Genomic DNA, 21,115 nt, shown 5'->3' on the forward strand with positions numbered 1-21,115 from the left:
ATGTAGTCAGATTTTAAAATACCTCTGTGTGTCTTTTAAGTGTTTTTGTTTGTTTGTTTTTGAGACAGGATCTCACTATATTCGAAGCTAGCCTTGAACTTGCTATGTGGCCCTAGCTGGCTTTGAAGTCATGATTTTCCTGCTTCAGCCCCCTGTTACCAGGCAGGGTATGAAGTGGTCCCCAAAGCAGAGATGGGGAACTTTGACTCACCCCATTCACAAGGCAGACTGCAGGTTCAGTGACTTCCATCACAGAAAAACTTTTGTGTTTTTTTTTTGAGACAGGGTCTCACTATGTAGTTCTAGATGGCCTTGAACTCACTATGTGGCCCAGGCTGGCCTTGAACTCAGGGTGATCTTCCTGCCTCAGCCCCCCAAGTGCTGATGATATAGGAGAAATATAACTCTCAACCTGCTAGATATCAGATATGGTGAGTTCTTGTCCTCTGAATATTGAAGAATGAATTCCTGGGGACAATGGAAGCTGAATAGACAAAGCTTATTGAGAGATAGCTCCTGAGGGACAGGTGGGGTCCAGTGGATGGTCCTGGAGGCCCTTTGTCAGGGCTAATTTATACAGCAATGTCACAATGTGGGTATAGTACAGTTAGAAACAAAGGAGCTGGGCCGGGGGTTTAGCTCGGTGTTTCTGGCCCCTACCTCGCAAGTGCAAGGTCCAGAGTTCCATCCAGTACCAAAAAAAAAAGAGAAACAAAGCAGCTGAGAGAGTCACTCCCTTCTCTCCATTTAACCGTAAAAGGCACCCTAATGGTTATTCCTGCTTCCATTTCCTAAGAGAGATTAAAAAAATAACATAATAAAAGCCTACAAGATTGCCATGCCCTAGCAGCCAGTGAGAGATTCAGTAGGATGTCTATGGCCATGCCACTCTGAATACCCCTGATCTCGGAAGTTAAGCAGGGTCGGGCCTGGTTAGTACTTGGATGGGAGATTCAGTGGGAGGCACCAAAAGCAGAGATGTCTGACCTTTAAATTTTGAAAGCCTGAGTTACTGACCCCCCCTCTTTCCCCTTTCCCGTTACTATCTTTCCTGTGATTTTTTTTTTTTTTTTTTTTTGTACCAGGGATCAAACTCAGGTCCTTGAGCTTGCAAGGCAGGCAGCGGAGCCACTGAGCTAAATCCCCAGCCCTCCTGTGATTTTCAATGAATGTAGCTACTTACTATTTACTACTGGGTGTATACTTAGCAATTCTTTCCTCATATGCAAGAACCTGGACTATTATTGGCTCATTCAACTGTAACAGGTACAACATGGGTCAAATTGCCATCAACCTACAGGGTTACAAGTATAGCTGCTTAGCTAATTTTCTTTTTGGTACCGGGGGATTGAACTCCAGACCTTGAGCTTGCAAGGCAGGCGTGGTGCCACTGAGCTAGATCCCCGACCCTCTGTATATTAATTTCTATCTGACTTAGCTGCCTATCATACCCAGTCACCATGCCCAGCAGAAAAAGAATTTTTCATGACACATCAGTAAGTGGCATAAAGAGATTCATTAGGCAGAATTTTTTTTTTCTGGTACTGGGGATCGAACTTGGGACCTTTTGCTTGTGAGGCAGGCAGTAGAATCACTAAGCTAAATTCCCAGCGCTATTAGGCAGAATTTGAAGTATACACTTAAAGAAAATAGAGTGCAGAGCCTCATCAGAGTCACATTATAGCTGGGAGCTAGGGATGTTTATGTGTTTTTGGAACTGGAAATCTGTAGAATTTGTGAATCTACAGAAAGTTTGAGTTTCCTTTACAAGATTTATAAGGTCAGATTTCTACCCTTTATTTTATTAGGTAAGTTAATTTATGGACTTATCTTTAAGGGATTTGGGGTGTGATGGGTCTGGAAGGAAAAAAAAGGAAAAACAAGCTTAGGGAGTACAGATATAGTAACCTTGGGTAACTTTCATTATGTTCTGAAGATGAAGATGCAGTTAAAAAAATATATATATATATATATATACGGTTTTATTGAGACAGGATCAGGCTATGTAGTTCAGGCTGGCCTTGAACACATGGCAATCCTTCTGCCATGTCCAGCTCAAACGTACAGTTTTTAAATTATTATTTTTTGTCTCCTTTCTACCTATTTTTATTTCTTGTACCTCATCCCAAAGTATTGGGATTAAGTCGTGAACCACCATCTCCAGTTTAAGTGTTTAAAAGTTTTCTTAATTTTTTTTTTTTGGTACTAAGGATCAAACTCGGGTCCTTGCACTTGCACAGCAGGCGGCAAAACCACTGAGCTAAATCCCCAGCCCTCCAAAAGTTTTCTTAACTTGAAGAATTTCAAAAATAGGGCTGGGGAGGGCCGGGGATTTAGCTCAGTGGTTCTGCTGCCTGCCGCTCAAGATCCCGAGTTCGACCCCCAATACCAAAAAAATTTAAAAAAAAATATTTCCACTTTTTAAATTTCATCTTAAATTCATGTCTTAATCAAGCTGGTGTACATGCATGTGTGCCTACACATAGGAAAAGAGGTGGGTGAGCACGATTTTTTTCCCCATGTAGCTGGCTAGTACCACCTTTATTGTCACTGGACAGCGACCAAGGAAGCTCCCCAAAGTGGAGAATGGGAACCCACTCACCCACCGGGCAGGTTATAGGTTCACTGACATTTGCCACAGAAAAAGGATTTTTTTTTTGGTACCGGGGATCGAACTCGGGACCTTGCGTTTTAGCAGGCACCAGAACCACTGAGCTAAATCCCCAGACCTGAAAAAGGATTTTAAAAATGTGTCAGTAAGACAGTAAGTAGTATAAAGAGGTTTATTAGCCAGATTTTTAAAAGTACACAAAGAATAGTAGGGAGGGCATTGTGGTCTGGGGTGGGTATATTTTTGTGGTTTGGAGGATGGAAATCTATGGAAAGAAGGGTTCAATTTACAGGAAATGGCTCTTTCTGTAGGCAAGTGACCCATGTTCAGGGCGAGAGGATGGCCTACTTAAAGGTGAAATGGGGCTTATCATGTCGTTAAGACCCTTAGAAATTTTTTTTTTTTAAGTTTTCTGTAAGGGAAAAAAGCTTGAATAACTTCTGTGTCCTGAAGCTGGAGTTTGTTTTGTCTTGTTTTATTGTTTTTTTGGTACCGACACTCGAACTCAGGGTCTCGTGCTTGCCAGGCAGGCAATGTGCTGCTGAGCTATATCCCTGGCCCTGCAGTTTTTATTTTTTTTCCTGCAGTTTTTTTTAAAAAGCACAATGTAAAAATTACAATTTTCTATCTTTTTTCTTTTAAATGTATTTTTGAAAATTAGTACACCATTTCTCAGCCTTTTGGCTAAGATCAAATGTAAAAAATAATACATAATTGTCTTATACAATGATCACATTCATCATAGGGAATTTGTACCTACTCATATTTTAATTGTTTTTTCCCCTCATCCCCTCCCCTACTTTCAATCCTTGCTTTCCCTCCACATTTACAAAAGCCATGTTTCCGTTTTTTTTCTTTCCATTCTCTTTTCTCCTTCCGTTCCCCTCCCTTGTTCCCTTTCCTATTTTAACTTGTTCTTCCTACTTCCCAATATCTAGCATCCATTTTGGTCCTTATTTACCCTTTAGGTTTCTCACACCGGAGAAATAATGTGATATATTTAATTTAAGATTATGGTTTCTTTTATTCTAGCTCATTTACCTTGACACCTCAAATGATAGAGCAGAAAAATGAATTTAAAAGAAAAGGTGAAAGGGCCGGGGATTTAGCCCAGTGGTTCTGTCGCCTGCCTTGCAAGCTCAAGGACCCGAGTTCGATACCCGGTACCAAAAAAAAAAAAAAGAAAGAAAGAAAGAAACGGTGAAAGCTCTTGGGTGAAGTCGAATCTCGTGCCCGAGCAGATGAGCCTGGCTTCCTCTCAGGGATTTCCGAGCCCCAGGATCCGAGAAACCGGCGGAACGCAGGTGCGCGAGGGGGCGGAGCCGGAGGAATTCGGCTGCCGCGGACTGCACAGCAGCAGGGGAACTGTTTGGCGGAGACACAGGGCCGCTAGGAGGCCGCCGTGATGCTCCCCTCTTTGCAGGAATCGCTGGATGGGGACGAAAAGGAGCTAGAGAGCAGCGAGGAGGGTGGCTCTGCGGAAGAACGGAGACTCGAGCCGCCGCCCAGCAGCCACTACTGTCTCTACAGCTATTGCGGAAGCAGGTGTCAGAGCCCGGCTCAGCCTGCCCGGCTGCCCCAGCTGCCCCACCCTGGGCCTGCCGCCAGGCCTTGCACACCCCCACCCCCACCCCTACCCCCGGCCCAGCGGCCCGGCCGCTCCCAAACGTCAGCTTCTCCTCTCCCAGCCAAGGTCTCTGGCCGTAAGGGCCCTCCTCCCGTCACTCCGTTCTTTCTGGCTCTTGTCCTGGCTCGTCCAAGCCTCTGCCATCCCTGTCTTTATGTCATCTCAGCCTCTGCCTCTCGTCCCCGTTCCTGCCATCTGTTTAGCACAGCTCGGGAACGCTCAAAAATTTCTGCCCTCTGCAGTCCTATTATCTCCGTTACCTCCCATTTCTGCCAACCCACTTACCCCCCTGCTGATTTTTCTGCCCTTGCTGCCTCCTTTTACTCTGGCTGACCTTGCAGGGGCATGCTTGGCCCTATAAAGTCAGCTTTATAAAAGCCTATAAAGTCTGTTAGGCTTTGCTCCACCTCCTTAAGTAGCCTAGAAAGAGAAGGCTCCTGTCTGGTTTTTATGGTTTTTCCTTTTATGCAGATAGGCTATAGAGGACCCACGTACTTTGACCTTACTCAGCTTGCAAGGGCCCCATACTCTGTTTGATTTAGAGCACATAATTGCTTTTGTGGCTTACAGATTGGCACAGCAGCGTGGGGACAGCGATGATGGAAGCCCAAGTGGCACAAATGCGGAAACTCCCTCTGGTGATGACTTCAGGTAAAAACAGCTTAACCATAACCCATGCATGTGCTTTTATTTCTGTGCATCTCTAACCTGTAGATGGCAGTGGGTACCCAGTTTCCGCTGGGCTTTCTCAGACTCAAACTGTTTATCAGTTCTTTTCTATCCCCTAGGAATCTCTCCTAATTTCCTCATTGGCTCATTCATTCAAGGCTGGGGCAGATCCAAGTACTGATGCTGCCTCTGATTAGCTAGAGAGAATTATTCTGAGTTTCTTGGTTGGAATTCCACTAATATATTCTTTTTTTTTGAGACAAGGTCTCACTATATAGGTCAGGGTGGCCTTGAACTTACTATGTAGCCCAGACTGGCCTCAAACTTACTGCTTTCCTCCTGCACCACCACACCCAGCCTGTTGTTTCAAGATTTAATTTAATTTTAAAATTTTTTTTCAAGATCTAATTAATTAATTAATTTTGTGGTACTGGGGATCGAACTCAGGACCTTGTGCTTACAAGGCAGGCAGGGTGCCACTGAGCTAAATCCCTGACCCTCAAGATTTATTTTGTTTTGTTTTGTTTTCTTGGTACCGGGGCGCTTGCGTAGCAGGTAGTGAAACCACTGAGTTAAATCCCTGGCCCACCTCAAGATTTAACTTAAATCCTTTTTTCCACTTTTGTAATTCTTTTTTTAGACAGTGTCTTGCTTTGTCTTTGTAGCCTCAAACCCCTCCCCCCTCATCCTGGGATTTACTGGCCTGCACCACCACACCCATCAGTAGCTCCTGTATCACATAGTAGATTCCAGTGACTAGAATGTCAACCCTAGGACAACAGGGGATTGTCTCTTTTGTTCATTGATGTCTCCTTATTTTGTTTCTTATTGGTGCCCAGCACAGAGTAGACATAATACATATTTATTAAGCGTATGAATCAATGTACGTATCTTGATACTTGATGGAAAATATGGTAATACAAAAATCTTGGGTTCATTAAATGAATAATGCATGATTGTTCTTTTTTGTTGATTTTTTTTTTTTGAGGATAGGGTCTCACTATATAGGTCAGGGTGGCTTTGAACTCTATGTAGCCCAGGCTGGTCTCAGTGATCTTCCTGCCTCACCCTCCCAAGTGCTGGAATTACAGACTTGTGTATTACCACATTTGGCTCTGTTCTTCTTTGTTTTGGGGGGGGTTTTTTGAGACAGGCTCTCACTGTTAGTCCAGGCTGGCCTTGAATTCTCTGTGTAGCTTCCTCAGTGCTGAGATTAAAGGTGTGTAGCACCACACTGAGGTAGATAATGGATAATTTAAAGAATTTTCAGATGTCACACAAAAAATTTTTTATTAGTGGGAATTGAGCCCAGGGCCTTTGCACTGAGCTATATCCAATCCCTTTTTTATTTTTTATTTTGGGACGGGGTTTCACTAAGTCACAGAGTTGCCCAGGCTGGGCTCTAACTTGTGGTCCTCTTCCTGCCTCTACCTTCTAGAGTGCTGGAATTATAGATGTGTACCATCAACCCTGGCTTGTTTGGTCCCATTACCACTGGGCCTTTGGTGACACAGTACATCAAATGGCAGCACATGGCAAAGGAGGCTGTTACCTTCTGGCAGCTAGGAAGCAAGAGGGAGAGAGAGAAAGGGAAAGAGGGAGAGAGAAAGAGAAAGGGGGAGAGACAGAAAGAGAAAGAGGGGGAGAGACAGAAAGAGAAAGAGGGAGAGAGAGTCCTAATCTCCCCATTAAGGGCATAGCCCCCAGACCTAACTTCCTGTAAAGCCCTATCTTTTCAAGGCTCCATGGCCTCTCAAGTGCACTAAGGCCAGGGATCAAGCCTTTTAACACATGAGTCTTTGGGGGACATTCCAGATCCAAATTATCACAACAGGGAGGATCTGGTAGACAGCTTACTTATCAAGTCCTTAAGAGAAACCTTGAAAGCCAGGCATTGCAGGCCTGTAATCCCAGCATTTGGGAGGTTGAGGCAGGACGATCATTGGGAGGTCAAGGCCAGCCTATACTACATAACCAGACCCTGTCTCAAAAAAACTTAACAAATTGGGCTGGGGATTTAGCTCAGTGGCACCACACCTGCCTCACAAGTGCAAGGTCTTGAGTTAGATCCCTGGTACCAAAAAAAATGATTTTGCATTTGGGACCATTCTGTTGACTTATGGGTGAATGCACTGGTTCACTGGTAAGGAATGTGTGTCTCATTTGTTAAGCCTCTCCTTAGCGGTTACTAATCTACCATCGGAAGTGGAGCCAGAGCTGCGAAGTTTTGTTGCTAAGCGTCTTTCCAAGGGAACAATGTTTGAAGGGCTGGGTAATGTTGCATCCGTGGAGCTGAGGTAAGTGTAAAATATGCTGTGTCTTGAGTTTTTAATTTCTGTGCCAAACATGAGAAGCAGTGATAAACTCCAAAAGATTGTCTCTTTCTAGACTTGCAGAGTTCATTTTTGTTTTCTGGTAGCCCGAGCTCTGGGTCTCATACATAAACATTTGTGGAATGAGATTGATTGAGTGGCAGAGATGCTGGCATGTAAATGTACTTTTTTTTCCTTTTTTGGTACGGGGGATTGAACTTGGGACCTTGCGCTTTTTAGGCAGGCACTGGAACCACTGAGCTAAATCCCCAGCTAAATGTACTTTTAGTTTTGTACTTAGAAGAAAAGCGTCAACTACCAAAACCAATATTGTATACTGTATAGTTTGTAATGTGCTTCAACAATTTTGATGTAGTGCTTCTTAGAGATAGAGCAGTACTCTCATATTACTCTCATGATAAAGTAAACTCTGAGAAGTTAAATGGTTTGCCCAAGGTCATGGGGCTGGTTATCTTGCTGGAGTTTAGACTTAAACATAGGCATCCTCAGGCAATTCCATATGTCTTCCCATTACCCTTCTTGATTTTCACTCCAGAGCATGAAGTTGGCATATAGGTCCTGAGGAGTGGGCAGCCAGGCACCCACGATAAGGCCACAGGATGGACCTGGTACATCTGCCTGGAGCATCAGTGACTGAAGGTTCAGGGTAGGGGGAGAACGTGCTTATATTCATGTACATGTGGGTGTACAATGAATAAGAGTGAAATCACATGAAATGTTTACATAACCCAGAATTTAAAAAAGAATGTTCACCCCGTTAGGGCTGCTCTAACTAAAACTTACCAGGTTTGCATGCATGTTCCTCTGCTGTTATGAGTAAACTGATGAGCTGTCTAGCAGACTCTGAAAGAGAGAGCCATCTAAAGGTTCAACAGGATTTAGAGCAGTCCGCAAAATGAGATGCATGAGTTACTGAAGCCCTGCATTTTACCCTTTTCGTTCTTTTCTAGAATACCAGGTTACCAAGTTGGTTGTTATTACTGCCTTTTCCAACAAGAAAAACTGCTTCCTGAGACAGCTACAGTGGGCTATGAACAGAACTCTTCAGAGTATGTGGTCTGCTTTTTGGGAGGGTCTGAGAAAGGACTCGAGCTATATCCTTTCTGTGTGTTTGAGGGTATTGGGAAGGAGAACAGGGGAGGCAAGTGGAGGAGTATCTCTGCCACCCTCCCCAGGCTTCTCTGCCCTTATGCATGTGCTTCATATGGCCATTTGCCTGGCTTGTTTTGATTTAATCTGCTTTGAGAGCTCTTACATTTCTTCTTGAGAAAAAAAACATTGTCTTTATTATTCATTCTTTGTTACTTCCTTAAGAACAAACTTTCAGGCCTGAACTAGACAAATATATCCAAGGGCTGAAAAATAGCATGAATTGTGAGGTAAGATGACTGATTTAATTTTTTTGTACCCGGGATTGAACTTGGGACCTTGTGCTTTCAAGGCAGGTGGCGGCACCACTGAGCTAAATCCCTGGCTACTGATTTAATTTTTTTTTTTTTTTTTTGGTACCGGGGATTGAACTTGGGTCCTTGCGCTTGAGCAGCAGGTGGCGAAACCACTGAGCTAAATCCCTGGCCCCGCTACTGATTTAATTTTATAAGACTGAAATGATTGACATACTATGACTATACTCGTCAGGCCATATATGTCTATACAAAGATACTTAAATTCTGAAAACTACCTTGTGAACTATCAGACTGGTGATTTTTAAGGAAAGCAGACTGAAAGTAAGTGCTGAAAGTTGCACAAGACTGCTTCTGATGTATTGCACCTGTGAAAAATTTCATCTATTACAGTAAATTCAACACCATGTAATAACATGTCTGTTGAAGAAGATGCATTTTTTCTGATGTCTATTCACGTAAGATTTATATTCTGCTCAAAACTAATGGTCCATGCAGCCTCTGGCACCAGAGACATGCTGTGCAGTGGTATAGCTGTCCTTGCACTTAACATCAACGATCTTTAGAAACATTCCATTTTCACTAATCAATCCTTTATGAATTAGATATATCCAAATTGACTGATTTATCTGAATGTTTTACAAACTATGCTTTCAGCTTACAGCAGTTAAAGTTATGTCTCTCCTAAGTTTATTGACTAGTACATGTAATAATAGTTCCTTTCACTTGCCCTATACTTACAAGAAGAAAGGATAGTGTAGGAGTGAGCTAGGGATTTGAATCTGGGGTGCTGCTCTCCTGGACTGGTGTCTTCCCTGTCAGATTCTAGTCCCAGAAAGCCAGACATACGCGTGGTGACACATGTGACAGCTGGAGTGGGCTTGAGTGCTTTGATGAGTTACTTATAAGTCGGTCCTTCCCTATTTACATTTTGAGTACAAATATGAATTCTCTATATTCCTTCAACTATTCAGTGGTCACTTAGTAAACATGTACTATGTGTGTGTCAGACACCATAGCAGGTGCTGAGGAAGTGAGGGTTATTAAGAGAGTATCTCCAACGAATGTGCAGGGAGGTGGCGTGAGATGGACAGACATATAATTGCCCAACTCTTCATGGTGGATAACAGCATGAAGTCCTGTTAATTTAGTCTCCCAGGAAAGCTATAATTCTTGGTGGTTTTTTTCTTTTTTTTTGAGTTGATGGTGTTACCTTAAAAAAGGGAGGTATAGGGCTAAGGTAGGGCTGTAGCTCAGTGGTAGGCCCTAGGATCAATCCCCAGCACGGGACTGTGAAGAATATGAGGAAGAAGATGTTAAACCTACCAGGTGTTGATGAGAAATGGAAAAAATGGAAATAAAGTCTTTGTAAATAGGGAAGGGTGGAGGGGCTGAAAGGAGAGCTAGAAATGGGGAAAAAATAAGAACCAAGATGCATCATGTAAAGGTACAGTTCCCAATGAGAAATGTAATTGTGTTGTATACCTACAATGTACCAATAAAAGAATTTAACAACAACAACAAAAAAAACCTACCAGGTGAAAGCTTATATGGTATTAAAGCAATAGCATTCTCTCTCATTGTAGGAGAGGGGCCTAGAGACTCACATCAAGTCCTATCTGAGCAACTGGTTTGAGGATGTTGTGTGCCCAATCCAAAGGGTTGTTCTTCTCTTTCAGGAGAAACTTACCTTTCTGCTCCATGCTGTAAGTATTGTCCAAATAATTGAGAATCACTTTGGCAGAATTTAGATTACTTAGAGACATACTCATTTTTTTTTTTTGGTACTGGGGATTGAACTTAGGACCTTGCACTTGTGAGGCAGGCGCTGGAACCACTGAGCTAAATCCCCGCCCCAAGACATACTCATTTTCTCTGAACATTGCATTCTTTCCCCTGAATATTCACTTAAAGTATGTTTGCTATCAAGCTAGACCACACTTTAGTTACTCAGACCTAGAAAGTTATATCATTAAGGTAGGATTAAATTGCAAATACTGGCTCAGTCTTCCTAATAAGAAAATATTTTTAAATAATTACTTTTTAGCCAGGCGTGATGGTGCACACCTGTAATCCCAGCACTAAGGAAGCTGAAGCAGGAGAATTGCCATGAGTCCAAGGCCAGCCTGGGCTACATATCAAGACCCTATCTCAAAAAACAAAACAACCAAAATAATATACTGGCCAAAAAATTTTTTTTCATTTTTTGAAGTGATCTTGGAGAGGTGCAATTTCCAAAACAATATGAAAAGGAAAACAAAATTCCAAAGTCACTGTAACTGTATAAAAAATGTTAGTGAGCAGCTGTTGAACAAGGCTCTGGCCTTTTTTTCCCCCTTCACACTGGAGTCCTTTATCCCTTCACCCTCTTTTTCCCTTTGCCCTTCTCCATGTTCCTGCTACCATCTTGTGATCTTCAATAAATGTAGCTGCTTTCTTTCTTCCAAAACCAAAAACCAAAAAAACCAAGGCTCTGGAGAGCTTGTGGGTGGTGCCCCTCAGTCATGTCTGGTGTGGTAGTTACTGGAGAGGTAACATTTAGTCAGGAGTTGCTGCCCAATAAGGAGAAATGGAAGATATGTGTTAATCAGGCTTTATTTTTCTCTCATAGGCTCTGAGTTATACTCCTGTTGAGGTTAAAGAATCAGATGAAAAAACAAAGAGAGACATTAACAGGTAAAGAGTACTATTTTTGCCAAGAGAGAACCTTTTCCACTGCAAGCATGATTATTACATTTTTTAATCTTCCCACCTCCAATGCAGAATGAGTAGTTTTCTCCCTCCTATCCTTCAGTATTGTTTGTGGGAAACGATTTGTGTGTGTGTCAGGTTTCTGAGTGTGGCCAGTCTTCAAGGACTCATTCACGAAGGCACCATGACGTCACTGTGCATGGCCATGTCCGAGGAGCAGCGTAAGTCTGTGGTCATTGACTGCAGTAGCTCCCAGCCTCAAGTCTACAATGCAGGTGAGCTGTGAACTCTGAAGCACCTTCTTAGACCTCTTAGAAGTTTCCCTCTTTGGACTGAGAACAAATGATTCAAATGTATCCTGTTGCCTCCTGCAGTTTTTTATGGTTATCTTAAACTTTCTGAAAATAGTAATTCTTGGCTGGCATGGTGGTGCACGCCTGTGACTAGCACTTGGGAGGCTGAGGCAGGAGGATTTCTGCAAGTTCAAGCCCAGCCTGAACTACGTAGTGAGACCCTGTCTCAAAAAAACCGAAAAATGAAAAAAAAAAAAAAAAAAAGAAAGAAAGAAATACATGTCTTGTGCTTTGTAGTGTTGCATTTTCATTTATTTAGTTTCTCTAAAATATTCTACAGGAAGCAATCGATTTTGTGAGGATTGGATGCAGGCTTTTTTAAACGGTGCTGAAGGGGGTAACCCCTTTCTTTTCCGACAAGTACTGGAAAACTTTAAACTAAAGGTAATAATTTGGCTATGTGCCAAGGGTCACATACAATTTTTGGTCTGAGTTTTAATCAGTACCAGGGACAGAATAACACATCTACTTAACAGCTATGGTTTCTCTTAAATACAACATTCTCAAAACTGGAATTATCAGAAGGCATTTAATTTTTTAGTAGCTTCTACATACATATAATTTCATTTCCAGTAAATTGGGTTGAATGGTTGCTTATATTTAAGGGATATCAATGTTAATAATTTGTGATATAGGAATGTTTTCACTTTATAGGTGAGATTTTGTTCTAAGAAGGGCAAAGCATGTTATCAGTTGAATGACGGAAGTATTTAAAATAAAAAGCAAACATCTTAGCAATATATGCTGAGTTCTCAGTTGGGTAGGAGATATTTTTTAAGATTCATTATTGTCTCACTAAGCACATTTAACTGGGTAATCTTTTTCTAGGCCATACAAGACACAAACAATTTGAAGAGATTTATCCGGCAGGCAGAAACGAATCATTATGCTTTGTTTAAATGTTACATGTTCCTAAAAAACTGTGGTAGTGGAGATATCCTTTTGAAGATTGTTAAAGTGGAACATGAAGAAATGCCTGAAGCCAAAAATGTGGTAGCAGTCCTTGAAGAATTCATGAGAGAAGCTCTTGCCCAAAGTTTTTGATCATGTTTTGAGATAACTGTGAAGTTGTATATTCAAGCTGTGGTGTTTGAAATTGAAATTGTTTTAATTGTTCATAGGATTACTATTTAAGATTATTTGAAACATACCAGATTCTTTTTTTTTTTTACTTTTAAATTTTAACTTAATTAAACATAAAAATATGAGGAACATCTTCACTGAGTCATAGGTAGGTGTGTGTGTTAAGAGTTTGAATTTTAGGGCTGGGGATTTAGCTCAGTGGTTCCGCTGCCAGCCTCGAAAGCCCAAGGTCTTGATTTCTATCCCCAGTACCAAAAACCAAAAACAACCCCAAACAAATAAAAGAGTTTGAATTTTAGCTGGGCATGGTGACTCATCCCTGTGATTCAAGCACTTAGGAGGCTGAAGGGGGAAAATCACATCAAGTTGAAGGCCAGCCTGGACTACACAGTGAGTTCAAGGCCAGCCTGAACTACATACCCAGACCCTGTCTCAAAACAGTTTGAATTTTAGTCTATTGTCTGTCCCGTAAATTCTAAACTTTAGAAATTTGTTGCCTAAAAAGTGTCAGAGGTGATTTTGTGACTTCTCTCAAAAGTTTGCTGCAAGGGCCGGGGATTTAGCTCAGTGGTTCTTCTGCCTGCCTCACAAGTGCAAGGTCCTGAGTTCAATTCCCAGTACCAATAAACAAATAAATAAAAGTTTGCTGCAGTATTTAGCAGCTTTCCTCCTTCCCAGAAAAAAACATAATACTTCTTTCTCAGCAGATTATAGATTCTTTTAAAAAACATAATCTTAGTCTTAGGATAGATTAGCACCACTACACCATTTCAGAAGACAGATCTGTGCATCTTGTGGGTGCCTGATGCTTTTTTTTTGGTACTGGGGATCGAACTTGGGACCTTGCGCTTGCGAGGCAGGCGGCAAAACCACTGAGCTAAATCCCCAGCCCTTATATATACTTTTGTAATGCAGACTCACTACATAGTTGTATACAGTAGACTTAAAAAATGTCTGAAAAATTCTGCATTACTCTTGTAAACAAGGAAAATGATATCATGGAACTGAGTATCTTGTTAACCATAAGAAGCTCTTATTGAGGGCCGGGGATTTAGCTCAGTGGTTTAGCTGCCTGCTGCTCAAGCGCAAGGACCTGAGTTTGATCCCTGGTACAAAAAATAAACAAAAAGAAGCTCTTATTGAACACAGAGCCCATGATCAGAAATGTACTGTATTCAAAAAAATTTTTTTTTTTTGGTACCGGGGATCGAACACCTGGGACCTTGAGCTTTTGAGGCAGGCGCCAGAACCACTGAGCTAAATCCTTGGCCCAAAAATGAGGCAGAAATTTTTTTTTTTGGTACTTGAGATCAAACTCGGGACCTTGCGCTTGCGAGGCAGGTGCTGGAACCACTGAGCTAAATCCCCAGCCCTGTATTCAAATTTTAATAAGCTAATGTATTAACTTTTCTTTTTTTTGGTACTGGGGATCAAACTCGGGTCCTTGGGCTTGCGCAGCAGGCGACGAAACCAGTGAGCTAAATCCCTGGCCCTAAGCTAATGTATTAACTTTTATAAGTTTTAAAAGTATTTGTTCAGTGATGGGTGTGGTAACACATGCTTATAATACCAGCACTTTGAGAGCCTGAGGTAGGAAGACTACAACTTCAAGTCCTGTCTGAGCAATTTAGTGACTTAGCAAAACCCTGTTTCAAAATAAAATTTTTTTTTGTTTTTTTGGTACTGGGGATTGAACTCAGGACCTTGTGCTTGTGAGGAAGGTGGTAGGACCACTGAGCTAAATCCCCAGCCCCAAATAAAAATATTTTTAAAAGGCTGGTAATGTAGCTCAGTGGCAAGGCTTTGGGTCAGTCACAGTACTGCAAAAAAGAAAAATCTTTTGTTCAACTGTGGAATTAACATACATTATTTGTGTGCTATACACAGGAAATGTTTTATTATGTATCAAAAATGGTCTGTTTATCTGTAATTTGTAATAATAAAACAGCTTATAGTCAAAGTAGTCATTTTTAATGACCTCAATTCTCATGCCTGACATTTTTACTTCCACAAGTTGGTGGGAAAATTACGTTATACTGAGGTGCATGTTGGACAAAAGCAAAATACTTGCTGGATATACCTTTCTGCAGCTTGCAGGAAGGATCTAAAAGCAAGTTTGAACACTTGTCCATTCTTTCCTTTCTGTCCATTACCAGTGGGTCGCTTACGCCAAATGCTAGGAAAGGTTGCTGGTGTCTCAGAGGTGAGATTCAATTACTAGGACCACATTTTCCTCACCATGTTAGGAAACCCACTGGCTTGAATGAAGGGTTTCTGCTCGGAGGTCTGAGAAGGCAGCTCAGTTCTGACTGCTGAGCTCCTAACTGCCGTGCAGACACTCCTGTGGACAGAGTTCGGAGGTGGCCAGGTGGCGTACATGCCTGGATTTTAGAAATCAGGAGAGACAGAGAAGGAACAGACTGACTGCTGTGGGTCTTTGGAGAACTACTGGGAGGAGGGCTGAAGAAGTGGAGAGCCTGCTGTTAGAACTCACCAAATGTCCCAAGATTCATGATTTACTGCATGGCCCTGGGCCTGATGCAGTAAGGCTGGCTTTTCAGACACACCCTGTGCATATCCATGTTTAGTATCCTTGAACTCCCATCCTCCCAGCTGAGGGCATCAACTTTGGAACCAGATCTCTTCAGTATGAATCCAACAATGCCATCTACTATCAGAAAGTGAGTAAACTTCTCTAAACTTTTGCATGTTTATACCCATTCATAGAAATTGTGAAGGGCCGGGGATTTAGCTCAGTGGTTCCGCCCACCTGCTATGCAAGCACAAGGACCCGAGTTGATCCCTGGTACCAAAAACAAACAGAAGTTGTGAAAATGCCTACCCCAGTGCCTAGCACATAGTAGGTGCTCACTAAATTGTTTTCATTTCCTATTATCTTCTCTTTTTGGGTTTTTTTTTTTTTGGAAACCAGGGATTGAACTCAGGACCGTGTGTTTCCAAGGCAGGTGTGGTGCCACTGAGCTAAATCCCCAGCCCTGGTTTGTTGTTTTTGAGACAGTCTCACTATGTAGTCTAAAGTGGCCTTGAACCCATAGCGATTCTCCTGCTTCAGCCTCTGGGTGTTAGGATTATAGGCATGCACCACCTGTTAGCTTCTTATTACATCTTGCTAAGTTATTGAAAGAATGAGAATCTGATAAAAGGGAGAAACCAGAAAAGTAAAAAGGGAAACATAGGAGGCTAAAGCAATGTTAACTAAGCAGCTTTGGTTCTGTACCCTGGAACTGACCCATGTACTTGAAGAGGGTCCTGAATTATCTTTCTAGGGAAGTTGCTTTTCCATGCTCCAAATAAAAATGGGGCGCTTTGACCTTTAGGGTGAACTGCACTCTAAAGTTGGTTTTGGGATGGTTTCTGCAGCATTTAGAAATATTTTTAAACAATATACGGGGGCTGGGGATTTAGTTCAGTGGTTCCGCCACCTGCCTCACAAGCGCAAGGTCCCAAGTTTGATCCCTGGTACCAAAAAAACCCCAATATATGGGAAGGGAGGAGGGAATTTAGAGGAAACTGACATGAAAGAACATTTGCGGCTATAACCTCAGCACTTGGGAGCCTGAGGCAGGAGGATCACTGCAAGTTCAAGGCCAATCTGAACTACACAGCAAGACTGTCTCAAAAAACAAAAAAAAACCCCAAAATTTGGGGAAACAACTTCCATGCTGAATTGAACAGAGCAGCTTAATCCTCAAAGAGAAATTTAAAGTGGCAATACTACATACATACATCACCACTGATTTAGAAAAGTTAATGAAAACAATTTACTTTCCCAGGCCTCACCCATTCAAAGCCACTTCCCAAGCTCCTGACTTCACCTCAAACATTGATGTCCCTTTACCCTGAGAATATCCCTATACCTTAAGATCAGGACATTGACAGCCCCTGGGGGGACCTAACCACTCAAGTGTTGGGGTGAAGAAAGAAGTCCTCGAGGATACTTCAAAGATTTTTCCAGCTGGATGTGGTGGTGCACACCTGTGATCCCAGCACTCGGGAGGCTGAACCAGGAGGATCACTGAGGGTTGAGGCCAGCCTGGGCTACAGTCAGTTCAAGGTCAGCCTGAACCACATACCGTAGTGAGACCCTGTTCTCAAAAACCAGAGGAAAAAGAAAAGATGTCTCCAATAATGGCCATAGTATTCATCTCTCCTAGCAGTGTGGGTTATGAGTGGGAGGGAAGGCAGGGTACTCACCAGGATGCTGGCACAGAGGTTCTTGACTGAAGCTAGGGATGAATTTTTTTACTCACCACCATCCACTCCCCAAAATTATCCATAAAATTGTCCACAAATGTGCATTTTCATGGGAAGAACAATCACAGCTTTCATCACTCACGAGTTCAGTGATTGAAGAGAGGTTAAGGAACAGCCATCGGACTAGAAAGACTGGTGCCAAGCACAATGCCCCATCTGTACTTTAGGAGTCCCCGACCCATCACCACTGTTCTTTCCCCTCTCCCACCCACCCTGACCCCGCTGTGGAAACAAGCTCCCACGCCAGCCCTTCAGGCCACTTCCGGAACATCTACTGGTTTAAAAAAAAAATCTTTAATGGAATCCTTGTTCAAATAATATGTTACAACAAAAATATACAGAATGTACACAATACAAAAATATTTAGAAACCAACACTGTGGCTTGTGTTTTCTTCTTCTGTTCTTTTTTTCCCCCACTTATTAAGGTCCTTGGAGGGGCCGTTTGTTGTTGGGCGCCATTTTTAAGGCAGAGGAGAATTAGTGCTTTGCAGTGAGTCCTGGGCACAACAGGAAGGATGTCAGAAAGGGCTTCCACTGCACCTGGCAATCTGCGTTATCTGCACATTGAACTGGACGCTGGAGGAAGATCTAGGTTTGGTCGGCAATGGCTCACTTAATGCTCTGAGCAAGAATGGCTCTCATGGAAATTGAGAGTCCCATTAGCTGGCAAAAGAGCCTCATTAGGGAGCTTTTCCTAATTAAAAAAACGGATGAATGGTGTCATTAAAACAAAATTTCTCCTTTGAAGGCCTGTTTTCCTTTCCTCAGTTTCTGCAGTTCCTCTCCTGTTTAACAAGCAAACAAGTCTATTGCTGATGTGTGGGGATTCCCAGGCTTTCAATATCTGTGTCTTGAATTTCTGTGTCTTGAAAGGCTGACCTATCCCCACCAGCCTGAAGAGTGATACCAGCCTCTGCTTCCCAGCATCCTGGCTGGCAGCCACATTGGAGAGGGAGGTGGGAGGGAAGGCAGAAGGCTAGAGCTGGACAAGTGCTGCTGGCGGGGGAGGAACCAGGAGCAAGAGGATCTGCTGAGAAGGCCGGATGTCAAAAAGTGAAACTTTCAGGGTCCTGTGAAATGGCCCTAGTGTCTCTACTCTATGTCCCTGCCTGGGAGCGATGGCTGACAGAAGGTGGTGGAGGTGGGTGTGCTGACAGACAGCAACTTGGAGCTGGTGGCCTGAGGTGTGGATTAGACTCCCCCCAAGTGTGGAGGATCCTGCCTCAGGTGGCCCTTCCAGTAAAAAGCTTTCATCTGGAGGCTTGAAGGAACTGGTGCTTCTCTGAGGGCTTTCTAGAGCCTTCCATTGCCTTCTCACCCCTTTCTAATTGCCTCTGTCCCTCCAGTGGGGGATGGCATGGCTCAGGCAACAAAGTTCAGTTCCTGCTCCATCCTCACTAGGTCTTCTCTTCTCAGCCTCCCTTCTGGGCCCTCAGGGTCCTCTCTGAAGAAGCTGATTCTTCCACCTACATATCACTCTCACTAGGGGAGAGAACATCAGGCAGGGCAGACAAGAGGTTCCAGGCTGATGCAAGTCAGAGCCAAAGACGTAGGCTACAATGCCTCAGGCTGACAGACCACAGCATGGCATTGGCACAAGTGCAGCAGAACCTTAGGAGCCCCGTGTGGGGAACAGAAACCATCTAGCTAGTGCTGGGCAAACATGAGGCTAGACTTCAGTGACTGGGTGTGTCCCTGTGTGGAAAGACCTTGCCCATTTCCACGTAATCATTGGGACAGGAAACTACAGTGGCCCAAGACCCCCAAATGCTTGGCATGGATAACCCTCAACCTCTCCACACACAAGGGCTCTGTTGGGCACAAGGCTGGGGAGAGGCAGTTATCATACTCCTGCCCTTGCTCCTGCATGACTCCAGCCCCTCTGCCTCCCAGGCCTGGGGCTCTTTGTCCTTCTAGGTTGTCAGGGCTTGAGAGTTCTGGAAGCAGTATGAAGGGATTGACATTTTATCAAAGGTCAGGCACCTCATACCCACTGGGGGCTTGCAGCAGCTCCTGCTGGTACAATTCTGGGTGGTGCCATCCCTGGAGGGGCCAGAGGCAGCTGGTGCCCTGCTTGGGGACAGGGCTTCCCTCCAGACTCCTGTCCTGGGATGTAGGTGGAGGGAGGTCATACTCTCAATCTCATTCTCCCACTGGGAAATGGGGGTAAGGGGGGACTTGAAAACCTCCAAGTTCTTTCCCAACTCTAAGCATCTGAGTTTATGTACAAGTTATCTTCACCTTGACACTCATCCAAGTCCCCAAAGATTCTCATGGGGAGCAAAGTTTTCCACCTAAACTAGAATTCCTTTTGCTATAACTTCCTGCCACCTTACCAACTCAAATGGACACATAGCCTCAATATTCCTGCCCCAGCTTCTCTTGCATCCCAGAAGGTTTTTTCTAAGGGAGGCAAAAGGGGACATAATTGAAAAGGAAAGGCATCTCAGAAAAAAAAAAAATAGAAGCAGAATGTGGCTACAAGTTTCCTTTCAACCTCCCAGGGGTCCCTGGTAGGGCCTGAGGTCTCCCTCCAGCATGGACCATTTTTCCTGCTCGTCAGTGATGCTCAGGAAGGCATCCAGAAGAGACAGATGACAGGAAAAAGGGGGCAAGCTTTGCTAAAACCAAGGACACTCAGCAACTATGTCACAGCATACCACGGCTTTCCTTCCTGATACCTTCTCTCCTCTTACAGATGACCCACATGCCCACTTCTCCACAGGCTCCTCTGTAGGCTCTACCAGCTTCACATTGTCTTTCCTATCACACACGCGTGTGCACGTGCACACACACACCCCAAAACACTGTCTCCATTCCCAAAAGAGGCAGAAAGTAGGTTCAGGGCAGTGGAAAGTACAGAAAAGACCCGGCAGTCAAAGCAGGGCATGGAGGCTGGCGTGTTGGTGTGAGATGTCAGCATTCTGGATGAAAGGGTGGGAGAAGTCTAAAGTTGGTCCTGTGCCTTTGCCAGGGTGGAAATTGGATGAAGTTTATTCCCCCAGCTTAGGTTTCTGTCATTCGTCCTTTAGGGCAAGAGAGGTGCCTCAGGCCTGGGACCTGGAGCCTATAGTATCTCCCTGTTCTTCCCAGTGCAGGCTTGAGAAGCTGTGCCCCAGTGCTCACTGGGAGGCCTAGGAGGTCACCCTGGGCTCCCCCACCAGGCCCTCCTCTCACCCCAGAGCCCTAGACCCCAAGCTGTGGCAGAAACACCGCCTGGTCCCTGGGCTGGGGAGGGCCTGCCTGCCCTCAATGACCCTCGCACCTTCCTTATGTCTCTCAGGTCTCCAGGTGGAGGATGGAGAAGCTGCTGCTCAGTCTGTGGCAGGGACAGGGGAGCCCACGGAACCAGATGGAACAAGCCCAGCCCATGGGGATGGCCACTCTCACCCTCCCCCAGCCTTCAGACTGGCTCCATCATATCAGAACAGCCGAGAAAAGTCACAGAAGCCATATCTGGCTCCTCCACAAGTGCCTTTCAGAAAGAGCCTCTATCCACCGTCTGCCCAAATCTAAACACCAATGTCAGCATGGCCCAGAGTCTCCAACCTCCCCTCCCTGGCTCATAAAGCTGGCGATGAGAAACAACGCAGGTGCCCCCTCTGGATGCTGCTTCTCCCTCCCCTCCCCACCTTGTCCTTCAGCCCCTTAGGGAGGTGGAGGCAGCTTCAAGTCCAGAAGGGTATAGGCAAAGATGTTCCAGAAGACAGCGAACAGCACGAAGATGGTGTACATGGCCACAAAAATCCACCACAGCGACTGGTCCTGCAGCCTCTGCTCGTAGTTCCTCAGGACCACCACACCCAGAGTGATGCCCACAGCCACACCACCCAAGTGTGCCACGAAGCTGGGGTGAGGACACGGGGGATAAGCCGATGGGTGGAATCGGAGCCACACAGCCCGCCCGAACTCCATGCTCACTGCAAGGGACGAAGTGCAGAGAAGTCACAGGAGGGCCCTGGTAGAGGCTGGGGAGAAGCCTGGCACTCCAGCCACCCATTAATTCACTTGCCATCACCAGGCCATGTGCCATCCATACACTGAGACACAATGATCAAGAAGGCTGATA

At 44.2% G+C, this 21,115-nt stretch overlaps 2 protein-coding genes across 5 annotated transcripts in view; one reads left to right on the top strand and one right to left on the bottom strand.

Annotated features, from left to right (window-relative positions):
• Window positions 1–3,712: 3,712 nt before the first annotated feature.
• On the top strand, window positions 3,713–14,730 carry CUNH17orf75 (chromosome unknown C17orf75 homolog). Of its 2 annotated transcripts, none has more exons than XM_021248902.2 (10): window positions 3,713–4,156; window positions 4,809–4,889; window positions 7,079–7,204; window positions 8,191–8,334; window positions 8,562–8,619; window positions 10,323–10,349; window positions 11,255–11,319; window positions 11,473–11,609; window positions 11,968–12,071; window positions 12,516–14,730. In XM_021248902.2, exons 1-10 carry the CDS (start codon window positions 4,017–4,019, stop codon window positions 12,729–12,731), a joined length of 1,098 nt encoding a protein of 365 aa, XP_021104561.2. In that variant the 5' UTR covers window positions 3,713–4,016; the 3' UTR covers window positions 12,732–14,730. The 2 variants fall into 2 exon arrangements, with proteins under 2 accessions (XP_021104561.2, XP_004870651.2); XM_004870594.4 differs by having other exon boundaries at window positions 3,717–4,156; window positions 10,230–10,349.
• A 2,589-nt stretch (window positions 14,731–17,319) lies between these two features.
• Window positions 17,320–21,115, bottom strand: part of Rhbdl3 (rhomboid like 3) — a 48,782-nt gene continuing 44,986 nt past the window's right edge. For all 3 annotated transcript variants that reach the window (XM_021248904.2, XM_087191925.1, XM_004870593.3), the window contains one exon: window positions 17,320–20,966. In XM_021248904.2, the coding sequence (XP_021104563.1) occupies window positions 20,695–20,966 (272 nt within the window). In that variant the 3' untranslated portion in view covers window positions 17,320–20,694. The remainder of the gene's footprint in view (window positions 20,967–21,115) is intronic.

This window comes from Heterocephalus glaber, unplaced genomic scaffold, assembly GCF_053883595.1.
Source record: "Heterocephalus glaber isolate CG9 unplaced genomic scaffold, H.glaber_assembly_v1.0 deba00001564, whole genome shotgun sequence".
In the NCBI taxonomy this organism is placed as follows: domain Eukaryota; kingdom Metazoa; phylum Chordata; class Mammalia; order Rodentia; family Bathyergidae; genus Heterocephalus; species Heterocephalus glaber.